The sequence below is a fragment of the Melitaea cinxia genome, chromosome 25 (assembly GCF_905220565.1).
Source record: "Melitaea cinxia chromosome 25, ilMelCinx1.1, whole genome shotgun sequence".
NCBI lineage: Eukaryota > Metazoa > Arthropoda > Insecta > Lepidoptera > Nymphalidae > Melitaea > Melitaea cinxia.
The window spans coordinates 3,603,678-3,628,862 of record NC_059418.1 but is presented as its reverse complement, the minus strand read 5'-3'; the positions used below and the strand labels follow the sequence as shown (position 1 = coordinate 3,628,862).

Here is a 25,185-nt window from a genome sequence, read left to right as displayed (position 1 = left end):
GGAGCGGCCCCGCAGGGAGCGCGACAGAGACAGACGGCGGTACCGGAAGCTGACGCTGAGCTGGCGGCTGGTGGGCTGGTACTCCATGCAGCCGCTGTTGTTGAGGATGTCGCCGCACTCCGCCGGCCCGCTGCGGGTGAGAGAGAGAGGAGCGGCCCCGCAGGGAGCGCGACAGAGACAGACGGCGGTACCGGAAGCTGACGCTGAGCTGGCGGCTGGTGGGCTGGTACTCCATGCAGCCGCTGTTGTTGAGGATGTCGCCGCACTCCGCCGGCCCGCTGCGGGTGAGAGAGAGAGGAGCGGCCCCGCAGGGAGCGCGACAGAGACAGACGGCGGTACCGGAAGCTGACGCTGAGCTGGCGGCTGGTGGGCTGGTACTCCATGCAGCCGCTGTTGTTGAGGATGTCGCCGCACTCCGCCGGCCCACTGCGGGTGAGAGAGAGAGGAGCGGCCCCGCAGGGAGCGCGACAGAGACAGACGGCGGTACCGGAAGCTGACGCTGAGCTGGCGGCTGGTGGGCTGGTACTCCATGCAGCCGCTGTTGTTGAGGATGTCGCCGCACTCCGCCGGCCCGCTGCGGGTGAGAGAGAGAGGAGCGGCCCCGCAGGGAGCGCGACAGAGACAGACGGCGGTACCGGAAGCTGACGCTGAGCTGGCGGCTGGTGGGCTGGTACTCCATGCAGCCGCTGTTGTTGAGGATGTCGCCGCACTCCGCCGGCCCGCTGCGGGTGAGAGAGAGAGGAGCGGCCCCGCAGGGAGCGCGACAGAGACAGACGGCGGTACCGGAAGCTGACGCTGAGCTGGCGGCTGGTGGGCTGGTACTCCATGCAGCCGCTGTTGTTGAGGATGTCGCCGCACTCCGCCGGCCCGCTGCGGGTGAGAGAGAGAGGAGCGGCCCCGCAGGGAGCGCGACAGAGACAGACGGCGGTACCGGAAGCTGACGCTGAGCTGGCGGCTGGTGGGCTGGTACTCCATGCAGCCGCTGTTGTTGAGGATGTCGCCGCACTCCGCCGGCCCGCTGCGGGTGAGAGAGAGAGGAGCGGCCCCGCAGGGAGCGCGACAGAGACAGACGGCGGTACCGGAAGCTGACGCTGAGCTGGCGGCTGGTGGGCTGGTACTCCATGCAGCCGCTGTTGTTGAGGATGTCGCCGCACTCCGCCGGCGCCTTGCCGCGCCCGCTCGCCGCCTCGCTCTTCAGCAGCTGCTGCGCCTGCTGCTCCGAGATGATCACCACCTGCACAGCACTCACTGTCACCACCAAACACTAGCGCGCCCTTACACTAACTAACCGCTTATTACTACCAACTATTTCATACATTATATTCACGATTAAGATAAATGGATTTAGCGGCGCTGTATTTACTGTAGGATTCCAATAACTTCATAATTAAACACATTTTTATAAAGAGTAACTGCGTAGTATCTTGCTGGTTCATCTCTTCACAATCTACATTCCGAATCGGTGGTCGCTTCTCTTTTACTACAGTAAATACTTAACTAAAACAAATATAATGTTATTTTCTAAAATGACATTTCCAAAACACTTTTAAAACCTACTTAAATAAATCAATTTTTAACTGACTCCAAAAAATGAGTAGGATATTAGTTAGACTGTAATTTTTTATGTGTCACCTCAAACTTTTATAGTAAGAGGACCGGTTTTGGAAATTCTTTTTTAACCAAAAGGTGTTGCTTGTGTGTTGTTGTGCTTGTGTTAGCAAAACAAACCGTTTTCTAAATAGAGAAACCGGTCGATAACGTACCGTCACTCTGGGCGGAGTCATGTGCACGTTGAGTTGCCCACCCACCAGAAGACGAACCGTAGCCGTGAACCTGTAACATATATATGTCGGTACTTGCATTCATTACATATATATATATACACACACAATAACACACTCTTCCTAAGGTCTGGGTATAATACACTTATTTATCCATACAAATAAATAAAATTGGATTAACCGCAGCTCAAGCGACTTAACCCACTATTTTACTGTCAAAACCGGACCCTGTTTCCGGACTTCAATACATATTCAGTACTTGTCATTGGCAAAATCATCGGCGAAAAGCTGATGGAGCCATAGTCTTTAAAGAAGAAGAAGAATAAAATAAGGAGTGTCTGTTTGTAATACTAAAATAACCGCTTTTTGCTAAATGCATATGGATGAATACACAGTACATAATTATAAAAAAATAACATTTTTTACAATTTTTGTCTGTCTGGCGGTTTATTCCGGCTAATCTCTGGAAAACAATAATAATTAAATTCCACGCGGACGAAGTCGCGAGCACAGCTAGTTTATACGTAAATTTGTAAAAAAGGTAAAACTTACGAAATCTAACTCTCGTTCTATCTTCACTAACTTACATCTCCCTCTCAACTTCTGTTCGCCTCACCCGATCACACTTTTTGTAGCGATCTCGTTTCGCATTCACCAGCTTACTCCTTAAGTCAAGCATGCGTAAAAAAGTTTTACTTCAAAAGTACAGTTAACTGTTTGCTCACCGAGTATTCGTTTTCATAACTTGCGGAGGCTGCTTCTCAATTACGAACGTAGATGTCACCAGCGTCGACAATAAGCTTGTTATCTGGAACAAGGAATTACTTCTCCAATTAGCTATTTACTAAATTTCGTCTTAACCACCTAACTTGGCACCAGGAGTCCCAATAACGAGTCAAGTATCATTTTGTAATGGTAATAACACTTAAAAAATTAAATCTCGTCAAAAATATAACACGAGAACCATGTTCGATACTGAATAATGCGTTGTTCTCGACTTCACCGCAAAAAACCGAATTCAATTACATCGTTACATAATACAACGTAGGTAGACAAAAATTGTCAAGTAAATACACATTATTAGAAATAATTAATAAATAAATACTCTTTATTGTACACCACAAAGAAACATTACAACAAAAGTGATACATGAAAAGAAAGATGTACAAAGGCGATCTTATCGCTAAGAGCGATTTCTTCCAGACAACCTTTGGGCATAGGACATAGCGAAGAAAAAGAGAAGCGGTAGGGAAGTGTACAAACAGTTGATAAAGAATTGGTATATAGTTAACAAGCAGTATGATATTAACAGAAGTAAATATACATATACACATACATATACACACAATATACATACACATACATATATACAAATAAATATATACAAATTAATATATATATATATATATACTACATAAACAAATACTACATAATATATATATTTATGGAGCTGATAATGATAATTATGAAGTATTTAGTGACAAAAAATGCGCCTTTAGATATTTTTTAAAACAGGCAAGAGATTGAGCTTTTCTTATAGAGAGAGGAAGAGAGTTCCAAAGTTGTACAGCTTTAACAGAAAAGGAGTTTGAATAAAAGGAAGTAGTATGAGAAGGAGTTTTGAGTGTTAAGGTTGAAGATGACCTGAGGGAACGTTCATGAGTGTCACAGAGAAACTCAAAGCGATTTTTTAGATAACGCGGTGTATCTGGATGGAAAAGTACACAATATAGTAAAGAAAGGATGTGAGTATTCCTGCGAAGGCGGATAGGGAGCCACTTGAGTTGATTACGAAAATCGGAGACATGGTCATATTTGCGAAGACCAAATATGAACCGTATGCAGAGATTCTGGAGGCGCTCAAGCTTATTTAACTGCTCCTCTTTAAGGTCTAGGTAACAAATATCAGCATAGTCAAGAATCGGTAGTAGGAGTGACTGTGCTAACGCAATTTTGGTAGGCATAGGAAGAAAATATTGAAGCCGGCGGAGGGATCTGATAGCTGCGAATAATTTGCGACTTAACTCACTCAGTTGATGCGTCCACGAGAGGTGACTGTCAAAAATTATACCGAGGTTTTTTACTTTATCGCTGTAATTAATAACAGTGTTATTAAAAATGACGGGAGGTATAAGTGACCAGTCAATTCGAGACACTAGTTTTGAACTACCGATGATAATGACTTGACACTTAGAAGGATTGACGTTTAAACCGTATGATTTACTCCAACTATGAATGTTGTCCAATTCATTATTCAACTCAATTATAGAGGTCGGTAAGTCCACTAATTTTGCATGAGAGTAAATTTGGAGATCGTCTGCATACAGGTGATAGGGAGAAGTTATATGAGGACCGAGAGAGTTTATGAAGATCGAAAAAAGAAGAGGAGACAACACGCCACCTTGTGGAACGCCGGCAATTACGTTTAACCAGTCTGAAAATGAATTTTCGACACGCAGACGCTGCCGCCGTCCGCACAAGTAACTATGAAACCAGCCAATTGCCGATGGAGATATGCCAAGAGAACACAAGATAGCCAGTAGAATATCAAAATCGACAGTATTAAACGCATTGCTAAAGTCTAGCAGGGTCAATACCGTGAGATTCTGTCCGTCCATAGCTAATCGCCTAATAATAATAATAATAATTTTAGAAATAATTCGAAAAATATTCGTCAGATCTCAATCAAATTTTAATCAGACTGGACTACAAGCACCACGTATTAAAAAGAGACTCATCACAATCGGTACAACCAGTAAGAAATTATGAGGTAACACAGATTTAAAAAAAAAACCGTTGAATTGAGAATTACTAATTGTCAATTATTTGAAATGCTGTCAAGTTAGGAGGTGGGAGGACCCACTGGAAGGAATTGGAGGAGGCCTATGCCAAAAGGCACTCCGAACTTAACTTCTTGTAACCCTATGTTCAGGAATAAAAGGGCTATTAATTCATTCAATTATTTTGAAGTAGATTAAAAAGTATTAAGATCTATTAGTTATCTATACGAGACTTGGTGTCCAAGTTAGGCCTGAATATATTGGAAGTCGGCTTGTTGAATCAGATCTTGTCTGAACCAACTTCCCAATGTGCCAAATGTATACTAGAGTTTGTAATTAGTAGTATTAAGTTAAGATCTAGTAATAATTTAGTATTATAATTTAGTTTATTTAAAAATGTTAAAATTGTTAGTTTTATAATAGATAAGTTTAGTATAGGACTGTCATGTACATATGTATAAAAGTCCCTAATAAAGATAATAAAAAAAAAAAAATATTAGTTATCTATATAGTATATCTATTAGTTATCAAGTTCTGTGTTCTCAACTATTTTTACCTACAAACCAAATATACCATAGTAGTAATGATTGTGTTTGCAGGCAAACGAAGAAAAACCGACTTCAATTATATCGACAAGTAATACAATGTAGGTAGACGAAAAAATAGTTAAGTAAATACGCATTATTAAGGTTACTCCAAAAGTTGTAATCGGATCTCGATGAAATTTAAATGTGACCACATGATAAACATCGGCTTTCGATTAAATTAAAAATCATTAAAATCGGTACACCCAGTAAAAAGTTATGCGGATTTTCGAGAGTTTCCCTCGATTTCTCTGGGATCCCATCATCAGATCCTGGTTTCCTTATCATGGTACCAAACTAGGGATATCTCCTTTCCAACAAAAAAAGAATTATCAACATCGGTTCATAAGCGACGGAGTTATCCCCGAACATACATAAAACTACATAGTATAAAACAAAGTCGCTTTCTCTGTCCCTGCACATGTATGTACGCTTAGATCTTTAAAACTGCGCAACGGATTTTGATGCGGTTTTTTTTAATAGAGATTGATTCAAGAGGAAGGTTTATATGTATAATAACATCCATTAAATAGTAGAGAAATACTGTTATTTTTGAGTTTTCTAATGTTATGTCGTAAATAATAATTTTTTTTTCGCTTAAATTGCAAACGCAAGCTGAACCCTACGAGATTTATAAAAAATGTACTAAGTATTGTACACATTGAAAAGGTCTACAGAAAACTCCGCGATGGTATATACCTATCTCTTATGGATATCCCACAATAACATTTTTTTGTCATTTACTTTTTACGACAAATAATGGCTAATTTTCGAAGCGATTTTAACCAATACAGCATTAATCCTTATCCAATTAAATACCTTAAATATATTTTTTATTTAATATAGATCTATATGGCCCTTTACAGCATATGATTTAAATGAATATTTTCGAAGATATTACAGATTTAAAAATCGCGGTACGTAGCGTTTGCGGCGGTTCCGGCCGGCTTTTACTCTAAGTTAACGCGTGCGGGCCACGGGCAGTAATGAATAAATCAAAACTACTGGATCGATTTTAATCATTTTTTCAGTGAATGACATAGGCTATAATTATATTTTATACCCGTGCGAAGCCGGAGCGGGTCGCTAGTAAAATATATATATATATATATATATATTATACGGTCGAATTGAGTAACCTCCTCCTTTTTTTGAAGTCGGTTAAAAATTTCAGTACAAAAAGAAAATGGACTAACTTGCAAATATAGCATTACTTATACAAAAGATAATACCCTCCGGAGCCCTGGCTAACTTACACAGGACCACAACACTACTTGTTTAACTGTGATCTGTAGGGTACTTACAGTTGGGATGCTCTGGATTTCAAGCAAGACGTTTCCCATTATGCCCTAATACTAGAGGTTGAAATTGTAAAGATGGGTTGGGAGGGTTACATTTGTAGGATACACACAGCTCTACACCAAAAACTGTTGTCGTGGTAGGACTTAGTTGGCCCTGTGGCGCAACGGATAACGCGTCTGACTACGTGGTAGGACTTTGAGAGTTTTTTTTAAAGATTTTTCTAATGTCTGCTGTTTTCATAAATGCCTGATAGCGATATTTACTCATAGTAAAGACCATATCCGCCAAACCACAGTGGAGCAGCGTGGTGAATTAATTTCCAATCCTTCTCCTACATGAAGAAAGAGGCCTATACCCAGCAGTGGGTCGTTACAGGCTTAATGCGTATGCCCTACATCTAAGGTAGTGAATACCGACCTGCTTGCTCATGTCATCCAGCATCTCGGCGAGGTGAGGCTGCCTCAGCTCGGCCAGCGTTTTGCCGTTGATGCGACTCACGTTGCCCACTTGTTGGCGCGTGCTCCAGATGAGATCAGCCAGCATCTCGCACCACTCTTGGATCGTGTTTAGATTAGACTGCATCGGTACCCCGTTGCCACTCAGCTGTTGTTCTCGCTTCCATCTAGGAGAAAAATGTGAAAAATTTATGATTTATTGACTATTCATTTATGTTGAATTATCTTAAGCTTTTTCTTTCGGTCGTATATCCTTCGGACATGCAATAACTCGAGAACCACTTTACTGATTTCCTTCATCTTTTTATAGATAAGTTTTCTAATACTCTGTAGATTTGTAGAGGGTACTTACGAAATGAAAATTTAAGAAAATTGCGCGAAAAAAATTGGAAAGTTACAAGACAATTTTAGTTTACGTTGAAAGCACGGTTCATGGCGCACTAAATTAAACCCTTTGTTTTATATAATTAGATCGACAAACAAGCGTACGGCTCAGCTGATGGTCGCTTACCATATTACCGTAGCTTATAAACGTCTACAACACCAAAAGCATCGCAAACGCGATGCCAACCCCATCCACAATTCCCCCAGGAGTTCTGGTCACCTTACTCACTCAGCATTAACTGAGGAAGGGCACAGCAGGAATTTCCTGCTCAAAATCTGGAGCAGCCCGACTGGGGTAGTAATACTGTTTTCAAGCAGTATCGTTTCCTGTTGGTTCCTGGGAATTGGGGATTGCGTCGGCAACGTGCTTGCGATACTTCTGGTGTTGCAGGCGTCTATAAGCTACGGTAATCGCTTACCATCAGGCGAGCCGTACGCTTGTTGGCCGACCTAGTGATACTGCTTAAAAACACTATTATTTAGCTGTGATCTTCTGTAAGGTCGAGGTACTACCCCAGTCGGGCTGCTACATATTTTGAACAAGTAATTTCCTGCTGTACCTAACTTCCGTTAATTACTACCTACCAACCCTTATTTATTTACTTTATTAATTAATAAAAGTTGTCTGGACGCGATTTCTTAGACAACCTATCAGATGTATTATCTTTCATGTGTACTGGTTCATTATCGCTAAACACATGAAGGTATAAATTCCTTAAGGCCGATTTTGTACTAAGTAGAAAGACTAGTAACATAACTAACTTGATCAGCTCCTCATCTAACACTTGGCTCTGAAGCTGGCGAAGGTTGGTGATGTTCTCCTTCATGTGGTCGACCAGCTCCATCTGCGACTGGTTTATCTGCGCCACCTGGAATATTTATTTCATAATAAATATATATTTATGTTTTACTTTAAATTCGACTGCCTAAAGACAATAAATACTTTTTTGTTAAGGCAAAATTCTTTATGGTATCTGTAAAAAAAAATTCTAACATTGTGTGTATATCAAATAGTTTTTAGAAATCAGCAATTATATCGGATTACAGGTAATAGATGTTATCAATTGAATACTTTTAGGCCTATTTTATTGATTTCTGATTTCGAGTTTTGTGCTTAGCGGCAAATATCTTGATTCATTTATATTCATAACAGCTGACATGGCGAACCAAAATATTTGTTTTTAAATTTGCAATAATAAGGTGGACAAAGTTACATATCTGAGGAAAACTTCATTTAAATCGATCCAGTAGTTTCAAAGATTAGCCTGGATAAACATTGTGACAAGATTATAAAGGTAGATAAATAAGGTTTATGATATATTCTATGCTAAGGTGATGTATTCTAATTTCTATAACAATTATTTGTACACTTCCTAACCGCTTTTCTATGCGCTGTCCTATACCCAAAGGTTGTCTGGAAGAAATCGCTCTTTTAGCGATAAGACCGCCTTTGTACATCTTCCTCTAATTGTACTGCTTTTATTTGTATCTTTTAATATTGTGCAATAAAGAATATTATTATTATTATTATGTTTATGCGATCAAACTCTACTTTTAGTGGCAGTTAAATTATTATATTTGTACCGTGTGGCTACGGTACTAAAGAATATGGCCATCCCCTCTCTTCCCGTGGGTGTCGTAAGAGGCGACTGAGGGATAACACGGTTCCGCTACCACCTTGGAACTTAAGAAGCCGACCGGTGGCGGGATAACCATCCAACTGCTGGCTTTGAAATACACAGGCCGAAGACGGGCAGTAACGTCTTCGGTGTGACAAAGCCAGCCCTGCGGTCACCAACCCGCCTGCCCAGCGTGGTGACTATGGGCAACACACATGAGTTCACGCATTTTTGGCGCGAACTTGTGGAGGCCTATGTCCAGCAGTGGACTGTATAGGCTGTAATGATTGAATTAATTATATTTGTAAACTAGCCGAGATGTCTTGGGGGCAAACAAAAGCAAGCAATTTGTTTCTTAACATTATTCTTGTTATATTTTACAGATAATAATAGTAACAACTTCTCTTGGGACCAATTTTTTTTGCTTTAATGCCCAAATAAAGACATTCTTTATGCAAATCTCTAGAGGCCTTTGAGGGACAATGCACAGTTTGAAAGACCATACTGAGCCTTTCAACCAAAAATTTTGGACATAAGATTAAATTTGGGCGGTTTATGATTGTTATAAGACATTGGATCATAGTATAAATGCATTAAGCGTGTAATTGAGGTAGATATTTTTTTTAGCGAAATTTCGACTTTGCAACTCTCGACTCTCGACTCTCGACTTGCTTGAATAGTATTACTGTTACAAATGAAAAGGACTTAGTGAATTTTTTGGACGACGAACACAACAGCACTTAATAGCGGTATTGTTTAGTTGGATTTTCGTAAGGACGGGGTATTTACATATTGAAGTTGTGCGAACAATTAATAATAAATCAAGTAAAAAAACTAAAAAAAAGGCTCATATTTAAATATTTTGAAAATAATAGAATAAAACTTTTCCTTTAAAACTTTAGATATCAATATATAACGTCTTTACACAACTTATATGATATAAGTTTGTCACGAGGTTTTGTAACTCGATTAATTTCGTGACTCGTTAAATACAATACGATAAGTTTGAAAATTTTTTAAAATTAAAATCAATTAGATCAAAATTATATGTAACGACTTGTTTATCGACATAAGTAAATATTATAATAAATAATAAAAAACTTAGTCCACAGTCTTTAAGAGTTCGCCATACTGGATTTAGGGATTTTATTTAATACCAATATAGGAGGAGTGAATTAAAAATAATCAGTCCTACATCTTGGATGTGCCGCCATGTTGGATTTAGAATGACGTCACACAGCTAACTATGCATTGTCATCACAACTAAGCGTGTATACGATATTCAGTTCAATCGTTTGAAAATATACGTTTCGAAATTGAGTTGCAAGATTATAAACGAAAGCTTTTAATAAATAAATACTCACCAGTGCATTAAGCTTCCTTTCCATTTCATCGATCTGTACTCTAAGACACGCCTCTAGTTCCCGACGCTCCGCTGTCATTGGGCCCGACTGTTGCAGGTAGTTAATGTGACCTGCACGGGACAGAACCTTATGTACCTCTGTTCATAGCCACAGTGGGCAAGATGGGGCATTTAACCCACCCTGACACGAAGCTAATAATCGACATTTTAGATTTTAATAAGGAAATTGTAATTAGATTTAGCTAAAACCTCCGTAACGACTTACTGACTTTTTACATTTATTTGTGTTGCTCCATATTTACAAAACTCTGGGTAGGTCTCGGTTCTACAAACTTTTCGAATATAAACGTTAGCACAGCGGTCACAGCGCTGGATTGTGGCTGTTGCGCTAGCGATCGCGGGTTCAATTCCCGCACATGGCATACATTTGTATTGGCCATACAGGTGTTTGGGGTGGTCTGGGCGTTTGTGCTCGTGTATTGTTTTCCGGACCCCCGATACAGGAATAAAATCTTATTCAATTCGTTGAGTGGGGGGCGTTTGTGTTATTATTTATGATATGCGAGTAATGTTACGTATAGATCGTTGCTTTAGCGCCATGGCCGTCTCTTGAACCTCTCTTTTTTATATATATAAATATCCTTTATGGTAACAATAGTGTTATAACGATAATATGCGACCACTTTTAACATAAAAAAAAAAAAACAAAAAGAAGATTAGGTTAGGAAGTAAGAAAAAGGTTAGGATTAACGTTCCCAAATGTATGTTACCTCGTCACATTTTACTGGGCGTACAAAAACTTAAATGGGAAGATCACACGACAAGCGCAAGCTTTGGAATAAGGAATCATCAAAATCGGTACATACAGTAAAATATTTTGGAAACGCACATAAAAATACAAAAAAAAAACTCCTTATTTTGAGTCGATTAATGGTCATATATGTTGCAGTAAAATTTAATAGTATAAAAATATGATCTAACCTTTGTTCTTAAGACATTCGTGGTACTGCAGAGAGAAAGACTCTATATTGGCCTGGAGGCCGCGTATTTCCTCAGCGGCCATGTTGACTTTCTGCCGGACCGTCTGCAGTCCTGTTATTAACTGAAACAATATAAGTAATAAAACTTTAGAATCGATCGATTCCTGTCCACTGCTGGGTTTGGTGGATATAATCCCTGCTACGAGTAACGATCGCTATCAGGTATTTATGATAACAACCAGGACCGACAGCTTTACTCACTCTCTGGGGCACAGTGGGGAGATGTTTAAGGGCCTATACCGAGACTTGACAAATATTTAAGCAAATACAATCTGCCCCGAGTGGGAATCGAGCCCGCGACCACTGGCGATTTGGGCGACTTCAAGCGCCGAGACACGGAAATGATTGTAGATCGATATAAATAAATAAATATCTTTAACATACACACACAGTCCTCTGTTCCTAAGATTGGCAATTAGACTCCTGTGTTCTAAACAACTGCTGACTGATTTACACTTTTTTTTTAATATTTATCTTCACACAACAACAACAATTTTCTTCATTTTTCATTCTGCAACTTAAAAACATTAAGATGTCCGTAAGTGTGTGTTAGTAGATTTATTTTTATACTAGCTGTGCTTTGCGGTTTCACTAACGTAATTTCCGATCCCGTGGAAATATCGGGATAAAAGTTCATCTATTAGTTTCATTACAATCCCTTCATTAGTCTTCGCGGGAAACGCTAACAAACATACATTCATCCATCCTCTAAGAGCTAAATAATACTCTCAAATAGTGTTTTGTTCCTGTGGTGAGTAAGGTATAATAATATTATTATGTGTTACTACATAGGTAAATGTTATAATAAAATATAAAAAACTTAGTCCACCATCTTTAGACGTTGGCCATACTGGATTTACGACTTTTATTGAATACCAATATAGTACGAGTGCATTAAATATTAACATCTAGTCTTACATCTTGGATGTGCCGCCATGTTGGATTTAGAATGACGTCACACAGCTAACTCTTAAATAGTGTTTTGTTCCTATGGTGAGTAAGGTAGCTAGACCTGGGAAAGGAGGTAGGGTCGACAACGCGCTTTCAATGCTTCTTCTATTGCGCTTTATTTTTATTTTATTTAAAGATCTGCCGTTAGAACCAGATGTCGCTATGCACCATATTTTTACTATGTTACACAGTACATACATTATATAAACTAAATAACTGACATTTATAAAGAAACCATCGAATAGTCGTCATAGGCTGTAATAAATACTAATCGCTTACCGTCATATAGGAATTAAGCTTTTGCCATCCTAGTCGTATATAAAAAGGCCTCGCAGACTTTCGATTATAACATAAGTAGGTTCTATAGATATACAAACCTCGCTATATTTCCGCTCCGTCTGCGGCTGTATATACGACGTCCCCATCGCGTTCTGGATGACCTCCATCTCGAGAGCCAAGCAACGCCGCATGTAGGTGTATAGCTCGTGCGGAGCGTGACTGAACACAAGAATACGCTTAGAGTTACATTAACGCTAACTTGATCGTGGATTTGACACTAAAGGCCTGTTTTCGGCGGGGATATCCACAAGGACAGACATCCAAGCCGGAAATAAATATTTGTACAAATACAAATATTAATCCCGAGCGGGAATCAAACCCGCAAGCCGTCGGTTTTTTAAGTGAGTAATCGCACCACTACACTGGAGCAGTTGTTGTTGATTAATATATGCGAACAAAAATACCTATAATGATTAATGTAATAATTATGGTAAAAAAGAATAATTAATCAAAAACTTTAACTGTCGGATACCGTCATCCGTCAAATAGCGTTATCCACAACCTGTGAAACATAAGGGCCTGTAAAACAGTATCCATCAGATAAGATTATGATATATAATTCGTTTTTACCATCGAATTCCAATACATTTGTGAGATATTCCTATTTACTGTTAGTTTATTCGTAACTTATGTGCAGGACAAACTATCCACAATCAGTAAAACCAGACTTTATAATCAGATGATAAACATCGGCTTTCGATTAAATTAAAAATCATCAAAATCGTTACACCCAGTAAAAAGTTATGCGGCTTTTCGAGAGTTTCCCTCGATTTCTCTGGAATCCCATCATCAGATCCTGGTTTCCTTATCATGGTACCAAACTAAGGATATCTCCTTTCCAACGAAACAAGAATTATCAAAATCGGTTCATAAATGACAGAGTTATCCCCGAACATACACAAAAGAGATATATATATATATATATATATATATATATATATATATATATATATATATATCTCTTTCTCCTCCTTTTTTTGAAGTCGGTTAAAAATTACATTAAAGCTTATTTGAGAATAGTTTTAAAAAATTTAAAATTAAAACTTACAAATACAATACTGGCAAACTTCCCTAAGGACTTTCGAGTTTAGTCGATTGTGTCTAGAAACACCAGACACAAACACGGACAACAAACGCGTACAAGCACAAGACAATACAATGAACTTGACAATATTGACGCACTACTGTCTCGTACCGCCGTCAGAGAAAAACTGAGCATCAGGTTATGAGGTATGAACACAATTGTTTGTTAAGCGTTTTGACCAAAGCTAAGTGCAATAGACCCTTCATTGTCATTCTTTCTCTTTCCCTCTTATGATTTCAGCTATATTTTGTCTCGCTCATGCCGTTTCATTGTATAGCTCAGGTTTACAATGGCAAACAGTTGACCATACATTATTTAAAACAACTTGAAAAACTTTTGCATTGTTTTATTTATAACGATTTGGCGCTAAAATCATTATTAATAATTATTAATCGTTATTATTATCATTAATAAATCAGCATGTGACGAATCATAAATGAAAAGCTTACCTAGACGTAGGTACTTACCTATATTGCATGCGGAATTGCTTAGCGGCTTCTAGAAGCTTCATCTTCGTTACGAACATATCTGGGGACAGCATCAGCTCTGCATGGGTGGTGATCTCCTGGACCAGTTCCTCGACGAAATAACGCTGTTGCTCCTCTGGCTCTGGAGTCCTGGGAAAGGAGAGAGGAACATAACTTGATGATACCCACCGCTCTGCTTAGTTGATTTTTTTATACAACTAGATCAGCGAATAAGCGAATGGCTCACCTGATGTTAGGCGGTTACTGTAAGCCTGCAACAACAGAAGTATCGCAAGCGCGTTGCCTACCCTACCCCTTACGCGCGTCATGAGCTCTGGTCGCTTTATATATAGGCTATGTTAACCGCATAAGGTGAGCCGAACGCTTGTATGCCCACTTAGTCGTATAATAATTGTTTGTGTTTGCTGGCAAACGAAAAAAAACCGACTTCAATTACATCGACAAGTAATACAACGTAGGTAGACGAAAAAATAGTCAAGTAAATACGCATTATCAAAGATTACAACAACTACTAACAACAGCTCAACACTACCTACTATCTTTTATAATGGTATTAGTCTGCCTTACTGTGCCACCGTAAGGGACCTTGGTATACAACTCGATCGGACTTTGTCGTGGTCAGAACAATTAAAAGAAGTCAGAAGAAAAACCTTCGCTGCGCTGAGCTCCCTACGGCGCCTCAAGTCTTTTTTACCAATTCCTACCAAAATTATGTTGGCGAATTCTCTCCTCCTATCGATTCTCAACTATGCAGATGTAAGCTATATTAATCTAACAGAGGACCAACTTAATAGGCTTGAGCGTCTTCAAAATTTTGCTATACGGTTTATATTCTGCCTTCGCAAATATGACCATGTTTCTGAATTTCGTTCCAAGCTCAAGTGGCTTCCAATACGTTCTCGCCGAAACCTGCATACTTTATCTCTTCTGTACTGTGCGTTGTTTGATCCTAAGGCTCCGTCTTATTTAAAAGATAAGTTCGAATTTCTCGGGGACCCTTCTTCCCTAAGATCTTCGAGAAGACTAATGTTAAAAATGCCTGTTCATAAAACAACATTTTTCAGTCAGTCTTTCACCATTCGGGCAATTAAACTATGGAATGATTTACCATTATGTATCAAAGAAGCCAAATCACTCCCATCGTTCAAAAGATTAGTTAAAATACATTACCTTAATACTGAGAGCGATTCCAATTAAATTTATTTATTTATTAATTTTTATTATTTTTTATTTATTTATGGCGAAATTGATTGTAACTGCTATGAGATACTGTTGTTATATTTATTAGTTTATTTTATTATATTAATCAAATGTATATATATATGTATTGCTTGTAAGTATTGATGTGTACATATTTGTATGTAAGTTTATTACAATATAACTGCACCACCTACCCGATCCTCAAATAAATAGTATTCAATCCTATTTCGGGTTGTCTGGAAGAAATGGCTAACTAGCCATAAGACCGCCTCTTGTACTACACATTCTTAAGTTGTCTGTATTATTATTATTTTGTATTTGCATATTGTGGTGTACAATAAAGAGTAAATAAATAAATAAATAAATAAAAATTACTACAAAAGTTGTAATCAGATCTCGATGAAATTTAAATGTGACTACAAGATAAATATCGGCTTTCGATTAAATTAAAAATTATATAAATCGGTACACCCAGTAAAAAGTTATGCGGATTTTCAAGGGTTTCCCCTTGATTTCTCTGGGCTCCCATCATTAGATCCTGGTTTTCTTATCATGGTACCACACCTGGGATATCTACTTTCCAACAAAAAAAGAATTATCAAAATCGGTTCATAAGCGACGAAGTTATCCCCGAACATACATTAGAATATATATACGGACGAAGTGAGTAACCTCGTCCTTTTTTGGAGTCGGTTAAAAAATAAAAATTAAAATGATTGTGTTTGCTCGCAAACGAAAAAAAAACCGACTTCAATTACATCGACAAGTAATACAACGCAGATCGACGAAAAAATAGTCAAGCAACTACGCGTTATCAAAGATTACTCAAAAAGTAGTTATCAGATCTCGATAAAATTTATATGTGACCACGTCATTATAAATACCAGCTTTCGATTGAATTAAAAATTATCAAACTCGGTACACCCAGTAAAAAGTTATTGCGGATTTTCGAGAGTTTCCCTCGATTTCTCTAGGATCCCATCATCAGATCCTGGTTTCCTTATCACGGTACTAAACTTAGGATATCCCCTTTCCAACAAAAAAAGAATTATCAAAATCGGTACATCCAGTAGAAAGTTATGCGGTATAATACAACGTAGGTCGACGAAAAAAGCGTCAAGTAAAAACGCATTATTAGATATAACTCGAAAAGTAGTTGTTAGATCTCAAATAAATTTAAATGGGACCAATTGGCACACACCACCTTTCGATTAAAACAAAATTTGTCGAAATCGGTCTACCCGGTCAAAAGTTCTGATGTAACATACATAAAAAAAAATAAAAATACAGTCGAATTGAGAAGTCCTCCTCCTCCTTTTTTGGAAGTCGGGTAAAAATAATACTATACGGCTGTCATTCCGTTCACTTTTCTCACCTAAACTTTTTTGTTAATGAGCTTTTTGTGTGTATGACTCGCTTCCGGGCCCGCGGATTGGAATAGATTTAGGTGATTAATATTTCGAAAGGTTTTCATCACATTTCATTTACACATAACTAATTTTAATTATTTATTGACTTAAAAAAAAATACAATTAATTAATATTAAAACGAATATAGCTCTTGTTTCCGTTTACCTAGTTGCGTCATGTTATCGATAATTTGTCTGTTGACAGATAAGAGTTTATGTAGATATCACTATCAGTGATAAGAATCGCTATGTACTTTTTTTAAAGTTGTAATATTGTTGTTTTCTTTTACGTGATTTCAAAGGTGCAATAAAGCTTTAAGAGAATATCAATTAATACAATTATAACAGGTGTCAGATTAACTCATATTAGTTGTTTCTATAACAATAAGAGTGGTCGATTCAACCTGAAACATACTACGGGTGGCCTAGACCTCTTTCTTTGTGTAGGAATAGGGTCGGAACTTAATCCACCACGCTGCTCCACTGCGCTTGGCGGATATATTCCCTACTATGGGGAACGATCGCTATTAGGTGTACATGATAACAACCGGGACCGACGGCTTAACGTGCTCTCCGAGGCACGGTGGGGAGACCCACAAGGACTGCACAAACACCCAGACCACGGCAAACACCTGTACGGCCAATACAAATGTTTGTCATATACGGGGATCGAACCCGCAACCGCCAGTGCAACAGGCACAATCCATAGTTGTGAACGTTGCGCCAACGCGGCGTCTTCTTATGGAAGGGTAATCACCGCAATGTATATGCACGCATAACTTATAGCGACTTGGACATGAAATTGGATATTTTGAAGTGATAACTTCTTATGGAAGGCTAAACCGCTTCGTCACGTAACGTCTTACGGCGCCAGTCTGTCTGGCTTCCCTTTCTCTCACGCATAGGGCAGCGGTAAATAGGCTCCCTCTCACTCTAACCCATAGGGTTTAAGTTATTGCTCCTGTCGGGCGTCCCGAGACGCACACGTTTTAATTTATGCATAGTTATTGTTCGTCTAACAATTGTTGCTTTGTTATAAATAAAAAAAATCGACTTCAATTAACATCGACTAGAAATAAAAGAGAACAAAGTAGTCGAATGGACAAGACACAAAAAATAAGCATTGTTAGGGATAGCTCAATAGTTACTGTCAGTTCTCGACCAAATCGTACCACATGATAAGCACAAGTTATCGATTAAAAGTATCATCAAAATCTGTACACCCAATAAAAAGCTATGACTTAACAAACATCATTATATATAATAAAACTAATTTGATAAAATGTGCGTGCCGATAAAACTTAAAAAGGAGTACCGGCACGTTAAACGGACTTATAGAGTGTGATAGCCCTTTAAGAAAGTTCCCGTTTTAACCTAAAGAGCGTGGTTTTAAAGATATAAGGGCTTTTCAAACCCTTCAACATGGAAATTAAGTTTAGTGTTGCCATCTGTTATCGAGTATTTGAACTTCATTCAGATCAACGATTATTTGGATTGCATTTCGAAAGGCGCTGCGAGCAACTGCAGCATGTGTAGTAATGGCGCGAAATTTAAAATTCCATTTCAATAAAGTCTTAAATTACATTTGTTACTATAATCAAGTTATTAAATTTTATGTATTCATACAGCAGTAGCTAACTTATATTTTGGAGTTAAAGCGACATAATTTTAGTTATTCAAATTAATTCTGAAAATATTTTTAAATTTAAGTTTTTAAATTTCACATTTTCACATTCTGCAGAACTTATTTTTACGGCGTACGATAATGTCGAGAACATTCTAGAAAGGTGGAATAGAAGGTGTGAGAAAAAAAATATTCTCAAACTTTCTCGAATATCCTAGAGCCTAGCTCTCTGAACATATAAGAGCCCGATGTCGCCCGCCAGAGTTAGTTCGATTTGAACAGCGTTACGTGAAGCAAAAACTTTGTAGGTACCTCTTTTTAGAAAAATTGCGCGGACGGAGGAGTATGACATTTCGTACACTAATCGAGTTTATATAGAAAAGGAGTGCAGAATGCTAATATTTTTTTTTAAGGTTCTTTATTTTCATTATTTGTTTTTTTTTTTTTTTAATTTAAATTATTAAATATGGTCGAATATCGACCTCTGGGCGACCACAAGTATAATTAATACGCTAAAGTGTTTGCCTCCCTTTTTAAAATAAACCACACAATTACTCCATAGATAACCGCTTGCTATACCGGCATCAACAACTAAAAATTATTTTTGCTTTAGTTTTTGTATATTAATTAATTATTAAAATTTTATATATGACGGCGTTAATTTTGACACCATGTCGACATGATTGACGGTCGGTAAATTTTTTACTTATTATTCGCACGGTTACTGCTAGTTTTATTATAAATCCATAAGATATAGTTTGTAAACAGTTATTTATATGAAATGTTATGATGTAACACTCACCATATTCTGGTTTCGATCCAGCTCGCAAGGCAATGGCGAACCTCGATGGGGAAATGTTCCCCGTAAACAGCGCGCACCTGTTAAATAACATTAATAGAGTATTCATGTGATTTCTATAGGAAATGTTAAATACAGTCCACAAATATGGTTTTTTTATGAATAAAGCGCATTTAATAATTAATGAAATGTCTTTTTTCCTTAATATAGTTGTTTGTTATCAAAAAAAAAGTTACTACTTCGACTTCAATTAACATTTAAATAAAATATGAATATTGTTCATTAACGTGGGTAGTATAAAATAGTCAACTAAACACGCATTAGTAGAAACAACTAAACAAGTACTCGTCAGGTCACTCAGGTCTCACTTAGACTTTAAATGGGACCACGTGACAAGCACCAACTTTCGAAGCAAGAGTCTTTCATAAAGCTTACCTTTTGAAGGCTCTCAGGCGGTAACTGCTGTGCTCTTGACCACAGCGACATTTTTTATCTACAAAAAAAATTGGTTATAGGTATAATTAAAATAAATCGTTACAAAACAAACAAAAAAAGCGTGTGTACTTATGTACGCACGTAACAGTTATACTTCATTGGCTAGCTAACTTCACGTTGCTAACGTCTTCGTTGATTAACTAACTTCAGGGTGCCGGTTTTTTTTTTTTTTTTTCGTGAAGGCGTGCGCGCTCATTGTAAAAAGCCCATTGTAAAAATTTACTCTCATCAAAAGAAGTATAACTTCAAAAAAGGAATAAAACTTACATTTTTTATACCCTGGGTTTATATCTTTCACTTTAATATCTGTAACAAAATAAAATATTTAGAATATAATTTAGTATTTTCAAGTTAGCAATCTTGAGTAGAAACATCTGGTAGACATTGATCAAAAGGTTAAAGTTTTGAAACAACTTGTGAAAACTACTTTCTAATCTAAATTTTTGTCAGTAAATTAAACTTTATAATTGTGTTTGCTCACAAATGAAAAAAAAAAACCGACTTCAATTACATATTTAGTATACAGTGCTTTGAAAGCTTGTTTGAATAGTTGTTTTTGATTTTGTCCGCTCCGACGCACGACTGGAGTTTACTCTTTCAGATTGACTGTCTAAATAGGAGGCATAAAAAAAGGCTTACTAGTCTAAGAAAAAGATTAATACCATATCAAATGGTAAATAAACGAATCAAATAACGGCATCTATCGGAACCCTATTGAGTTCCGTTAGATGGCGTTAACAAAAACGTAACGAGGTCATTCGTTCAGTAGATTTTACTCCTCATATTATTTTTATACCGGAGGCCTTTTATGAAAATCTATTCTTAAGGAGTCCAAAAAAACAATTAAGTATATTAAAAGATTTATAAAATTATTACTCGCGTTATAAATGATTACTCGAAAAGTAGTAATTAGATCTCGATCAAAGTTAAATGAGACTACATGACAAGCTTAAGCTTTCGATTCAAGTAAGAATCATCAAAAATCGGTTAGCCCAGTAAAAAGTTATGCGGTTACAACGTAGGTCGACGAAATAATAGTCAAGTAAATACGCATTACGTCAAAAGTTCTGAGGTAAAAATTAAAAAATTAAAAAAATAAAAATTAAGAACATCCTCCAAAAGTATCCAAGTATTAGATTGAACTTATTTATAGTTTAATTCAGTATTCTATACTATTAAAACAAAAACTTAATATTTCTTTTATTAGTAATACTTTGGTTTTTGATTTGCAAGTTAAGATTTTTTTTATGTATAATACAAAATATGTATACAATCAAAAATCAATCAATTTTTTGCTCAACGTGCAATGGAACGGGCTATGCTTGGGGTCTCTCTCAAAGACAGGATTAAAAATGAGACTATCCGCGAGAGAACGAAAGTAACCGACATAGCCCACAGAATTAGCAAGTTGAAGTGTCAGTGGGCTGGTCATCTGTGTCGCAGGACCGATGGCCGTTGGAGTAGACGGGTCCTAGAGTGGAGACCGCGTCTTGGCAAACGCAGTGTGGGACGTCCTCCGGCCCGTTGGACCGACGATCTACGTAAGATTGCCGGTGTAGGCTGGATGAGGATTGCGGAAGACCGGGATGTGTGGCGCGAACTTGGGGAGGCCTATGTCCAGCAGTGGACTGCGATAGGCTGAAGTGATAGTGAGTGATGTATACAATCGAATTGATAACCTTCTCTTTTTTTGGAAGTTGATTATAATGAATTTATTTATACTTTTTTTCAGTATATATATTTTTTTCAGTATTCTCTGCTATTTAAACAAAAAAATAATATTTATTTTATTAATATACGTTAATTGGTATTGTTTTTTGCATGTAAGTTAAGAATTTTTTTGTCAAATTTAATAAGATAATTAATAGTTATACTTTTAATGGCCTATTTTCCATGGTTGTGGCTATAGCTATTTGAAGGATCGCTTCAGCCTGTAATATCCCACAGCTGGGCATAGGCCTTTTTCCCCGTGTAGGAGAAGGATCAGAGCTTAATCCACCACACTGCTCCAGTATAATTATCGTGTGCCTGCTTAGACACTGCTCCAATGCGGGTTGACCGATACATTCCCTACTATGTGTAACAATCTCTAATACATGATAACATCCTGACTAAGTACTGCAACTTATTATGAATAACTAAGTATGCGCTATTTTTACCCAAAAGAATTTGTATTCCACGACCAAACATACATTTTCATAAACGGTCTTTCATTACTAAGCTTAAGAATCACTGATTGATATATTAAAATAAGTAAAATGTAATGACTATTTATCACACACCTCTTTACAGTTATAATTTTTATATTCTTTGTATGTAACATTTTATAAATGTAAAAAAATAAAATAATAATAATTACACTTTTTTGTACACCAAGCGAAAAATAAAATAATTGTGTTTTCAGGCAAATGAAGAAAAACCGACTTCAATTATATTGACAAGTAATACAATGTAGGTAGACGAAAAAATAGTCAAGTAAATATGCATTATCAAGGTTACTCCAAAAGTTGTAATCAGATCTCGATGAAATTTAAATTTGACCACATGATAAACATTGGCTTTCGATTAAATCAAAAATCATTAAAATCGGTACACCCAGTATAAAATTATGCAGATTTTTGAGTTTTCCTAGATATCTCTGGGATCGCATCATCAGATCCTGGTTTCCTTATCATAGTACCACACCAGAGGGGAGAGGGATATCCCCTTTCCAACAAAAAAAAGAATTATCAAAATCAGTTCATAAACGAAGGAGTTATCCACGAACATGCATAAAATATATATATATATATATATATATATACACATATAGTCGAATTGAGTAACCTCCTCCTTTTTTTGAAGTCGGTTAAATAAATAAGCAACATTAACAATAATTAGTAAAAAAACATACAAAAGGCGGCCTCTGCCTTATTGCTAAAAAGAAATCTCTTACAGGCAACCTTAGGGCAGAGATGATATATTGAAGTACAGTTTCATCTTATAGAAAATAATGTGCAACAACTCAATAAATAGACATACATAGATATATAGATAGTTTACATACATTAATAGCTTAAAAGCATAATTTAAAAAAAAAATTATTTTGTATATTTCCAGTCTCATTAGACATCCATTATTATTAGCAAAGGGAATACTGAAACCAGAAACCTTGTACTTTTTATATTAATTGTTGTACGTATGTTTTTTTTTTTTTTGTAATAATTACAAGTAAATCCAAATGTTAAGATATTATGATAAGTAATTATGTCGATTGAAATCATATCCTGATTGTACCTCAAATTACATAGAAAATCAATTATATTTGCTTTAACTGCAACGTTAATAAATTACTAAACTACGTATATAACTGCAATAAAGGTTATTTCAAAAAAGAACTTACTTTTTTCTATCCCCGACCCTGCCAAGTCGAGCCTGGGAAATCGAAGCTCTGCCCAGGACGAAAGATTAAAAACTATTTTACATGTATTGAACGAAGCGTGTACGTCCGCAACAAAATTCATTCCAGCCAGATTCCGAGAATTTTGACGTTTACACAGTAAACACACACAATTACACAGACGCAACACATGCAAGGAATAATAATTTTAGATCGTCAACACACCTTATAGCTATATATGACTATTACCTGTTGTTCAAAACAATCGGCGCTACAGGTTGGAAAATCACATTATACTGCGTAGAGATGAAACGATGTTAGATATTGTTCCAAAATTATATCAGGCTTCGTTAAAATAATGACCTATGACAAAAATCACTTATCTAGTCAATGTAAAAATTACAGACTGTTTAATAGAATAGAAGGCACGGCGTCATGACTCATGGCGATTTGAAATCGATTAATTGAATAATCGATTTCTCGGACCAAATAAATCGATATGTTGTACTGAGAGACTGAATAGAGTGAATAGGACTGTTGATAAAAGATCGATATATCGAAATATCGATATTATAATTCAGAATTATCGATATCTATTACTAATTTTTTTTGACGATATATCGATAGTTCGATATTGAAATTCAAATATCGACTCATTCGATCATTCGATCTCACTCGATATTTTGAAGTAAAACTTCTTTACAAAAGCTTGTCTTGGGGAGTAAACTGGGAAATACGTGATGAGAGTGTAACGAAAAGTGTGATCGATCGAGGCGAACGGAAGTTGAGAGGGACACATAAGGTAGTGAAAGTAGAAAGAGAGAGACTTATGTTTCGTAACGCTTCAGTCGTAGTATAAAGCTTACTCGTTTTTCTAACCGACTTCCAAAAAAGGAGGAGGTTCTTAATTCGCCTGTATTTTTTTAAAGTATGTTACATCAGAACTTTTGACTGGGTGGACCGATTTCGACATATTTTCAACCGACTTCCAAAAAAGGAGGAGGTTCTCAATTCGACTGTATTTTTTTTTTCTTTTTTTTTATGTATGTTACATCAGAACTTTTGACCGTGTGGACCGATTTCGACAAATGTTTTTTTAATCGAAAGGTGGTGTGTATCATTTGGTCCCACTTAAATTTATTTGAAATCTAACAACTACTTTTCGAGCTATATCTAATAATGCGTTTTACTTGATTATTTTTTCGTCGACCTACGTTGTATTATACCGCATAACTTTTTACTGCGATAACTTTGTCTGCTTCTCATTTCATTCGTAAATGGCATCATATTCATTTACTTTCTTAATCCAACTATCAATAATTTGAGATTTACTAGCCGGACCGAATACCAGCATGACAATTATACTATAACGATTATTACTTATATTTATATTACCTTATTTGACGTATTTTTATTTTCTTGTAGGGAATTAAATAGTTGCAGTACCTCTTTTGTGGTCCAGTTGCTAGTTTGTTTTAACTGACCTGTCGTCACTCGAATATTCACTGCTGAACGCGGATGGGCTGGGCGCCAGTCCGCGTCTCTAATCGGAATCTCGCTATCTCGGATCTCACCTTAGTTCCGGTGCTGCGGGAAGTGCACTCATGCCCGGTTCGGCAACGTTCACACATTATTTTCGAATAGGAGTATGTAAAAACGAGCTCACTTGGCTCGCTAGGTACACATGACCTCTATCGATAAGCACACTTGGCTTCTAAATAACAAGAGCTCACTTGGCTCGCTAGGTACATATGACCTCTGTCGGCAAGCACACTTGGCTTCTAAATAACTAGAGCTCACTTGGCTCGCTATATACACATGACCTCTATCGATAAGCACCTTTCGATTTAAAAAAAAATATCGAAAGGTAAATATCGAAATAGTTCCATCCAGTCAATAGTTTTGAGGTAACAGATATAAATAAAAAGATACAGTAGAAGTCAGGGCCACCTCCTTTTTTAAGTCAGTTAAAAATAAAACAATGTGTTAAATTATTCTTTATTTTATTAAAAAAAGTGGTTAAAATAATTCGAAATAACTGTGTTACTATGTCAAATTGTGCTTTTAAATCTATAATATAAAAATGAGTCGCTGAATGTGTTGCTAAGCG

General features: G+C 37.0%; 1 protein-coding gene across 1 annotated transcript in view; it reads right to left on the bottom strand.

The window, feature by feature from the left end:
- The window catches only part of LOC123666273 (signal transducer and activator of transcription 5B-like), a 40,441-nt gene extending 20,722 nt beyond the window's left edge, over nt 1-19,719 (bottom strand). Inside the window, exons 1-11 of the mRNA XM_045600439.1 lie at nt 19,637-19,719; nt 19,205-19,281; nt 14,150-14,299; nt 12,637-12,757; nt 11,250-11,370; nt 10,270-10,379; nt 8,049-8,155; nt 6,865-7,069; nt 2,507-2,589; nt 1,764-1,833; nt 1,080-1,234 (exon numbers count right to left, since the gene is read on the bottom strand). Coding sequence (XP_045456395.1) covers nt 1,080-1,234; nt 1,764-1,833; nt 2,507-2,589; nt 6,865-7,069; nt 8,049-8,155; nt 10,270-10,379; nt 11,250-11,370; nt 12,637-12,757; nt 14,150-14,299; nt 19,205-19,281; nt 19,637-19,687 — 1,250 coding nt within the window. The 5' untranslated portion in view covers nt 19,688-19,719. The remainder of the gene's footprint in view (nt 1-1,079; nt 1,235-1,763; nt 1,834-2,506; nt 2,590-6,864; nt 7,070-8,048; nt 8,156-10,269; nt 10,380-11,249; nt 11,371-12,636; nt 12,758-14,149; nt 14,300-19,204; nt 19,282-19,636) is intronic.
- Between the last annotated feature and the right edge of the window lie 5,466 nt (nt 19,720-25,185).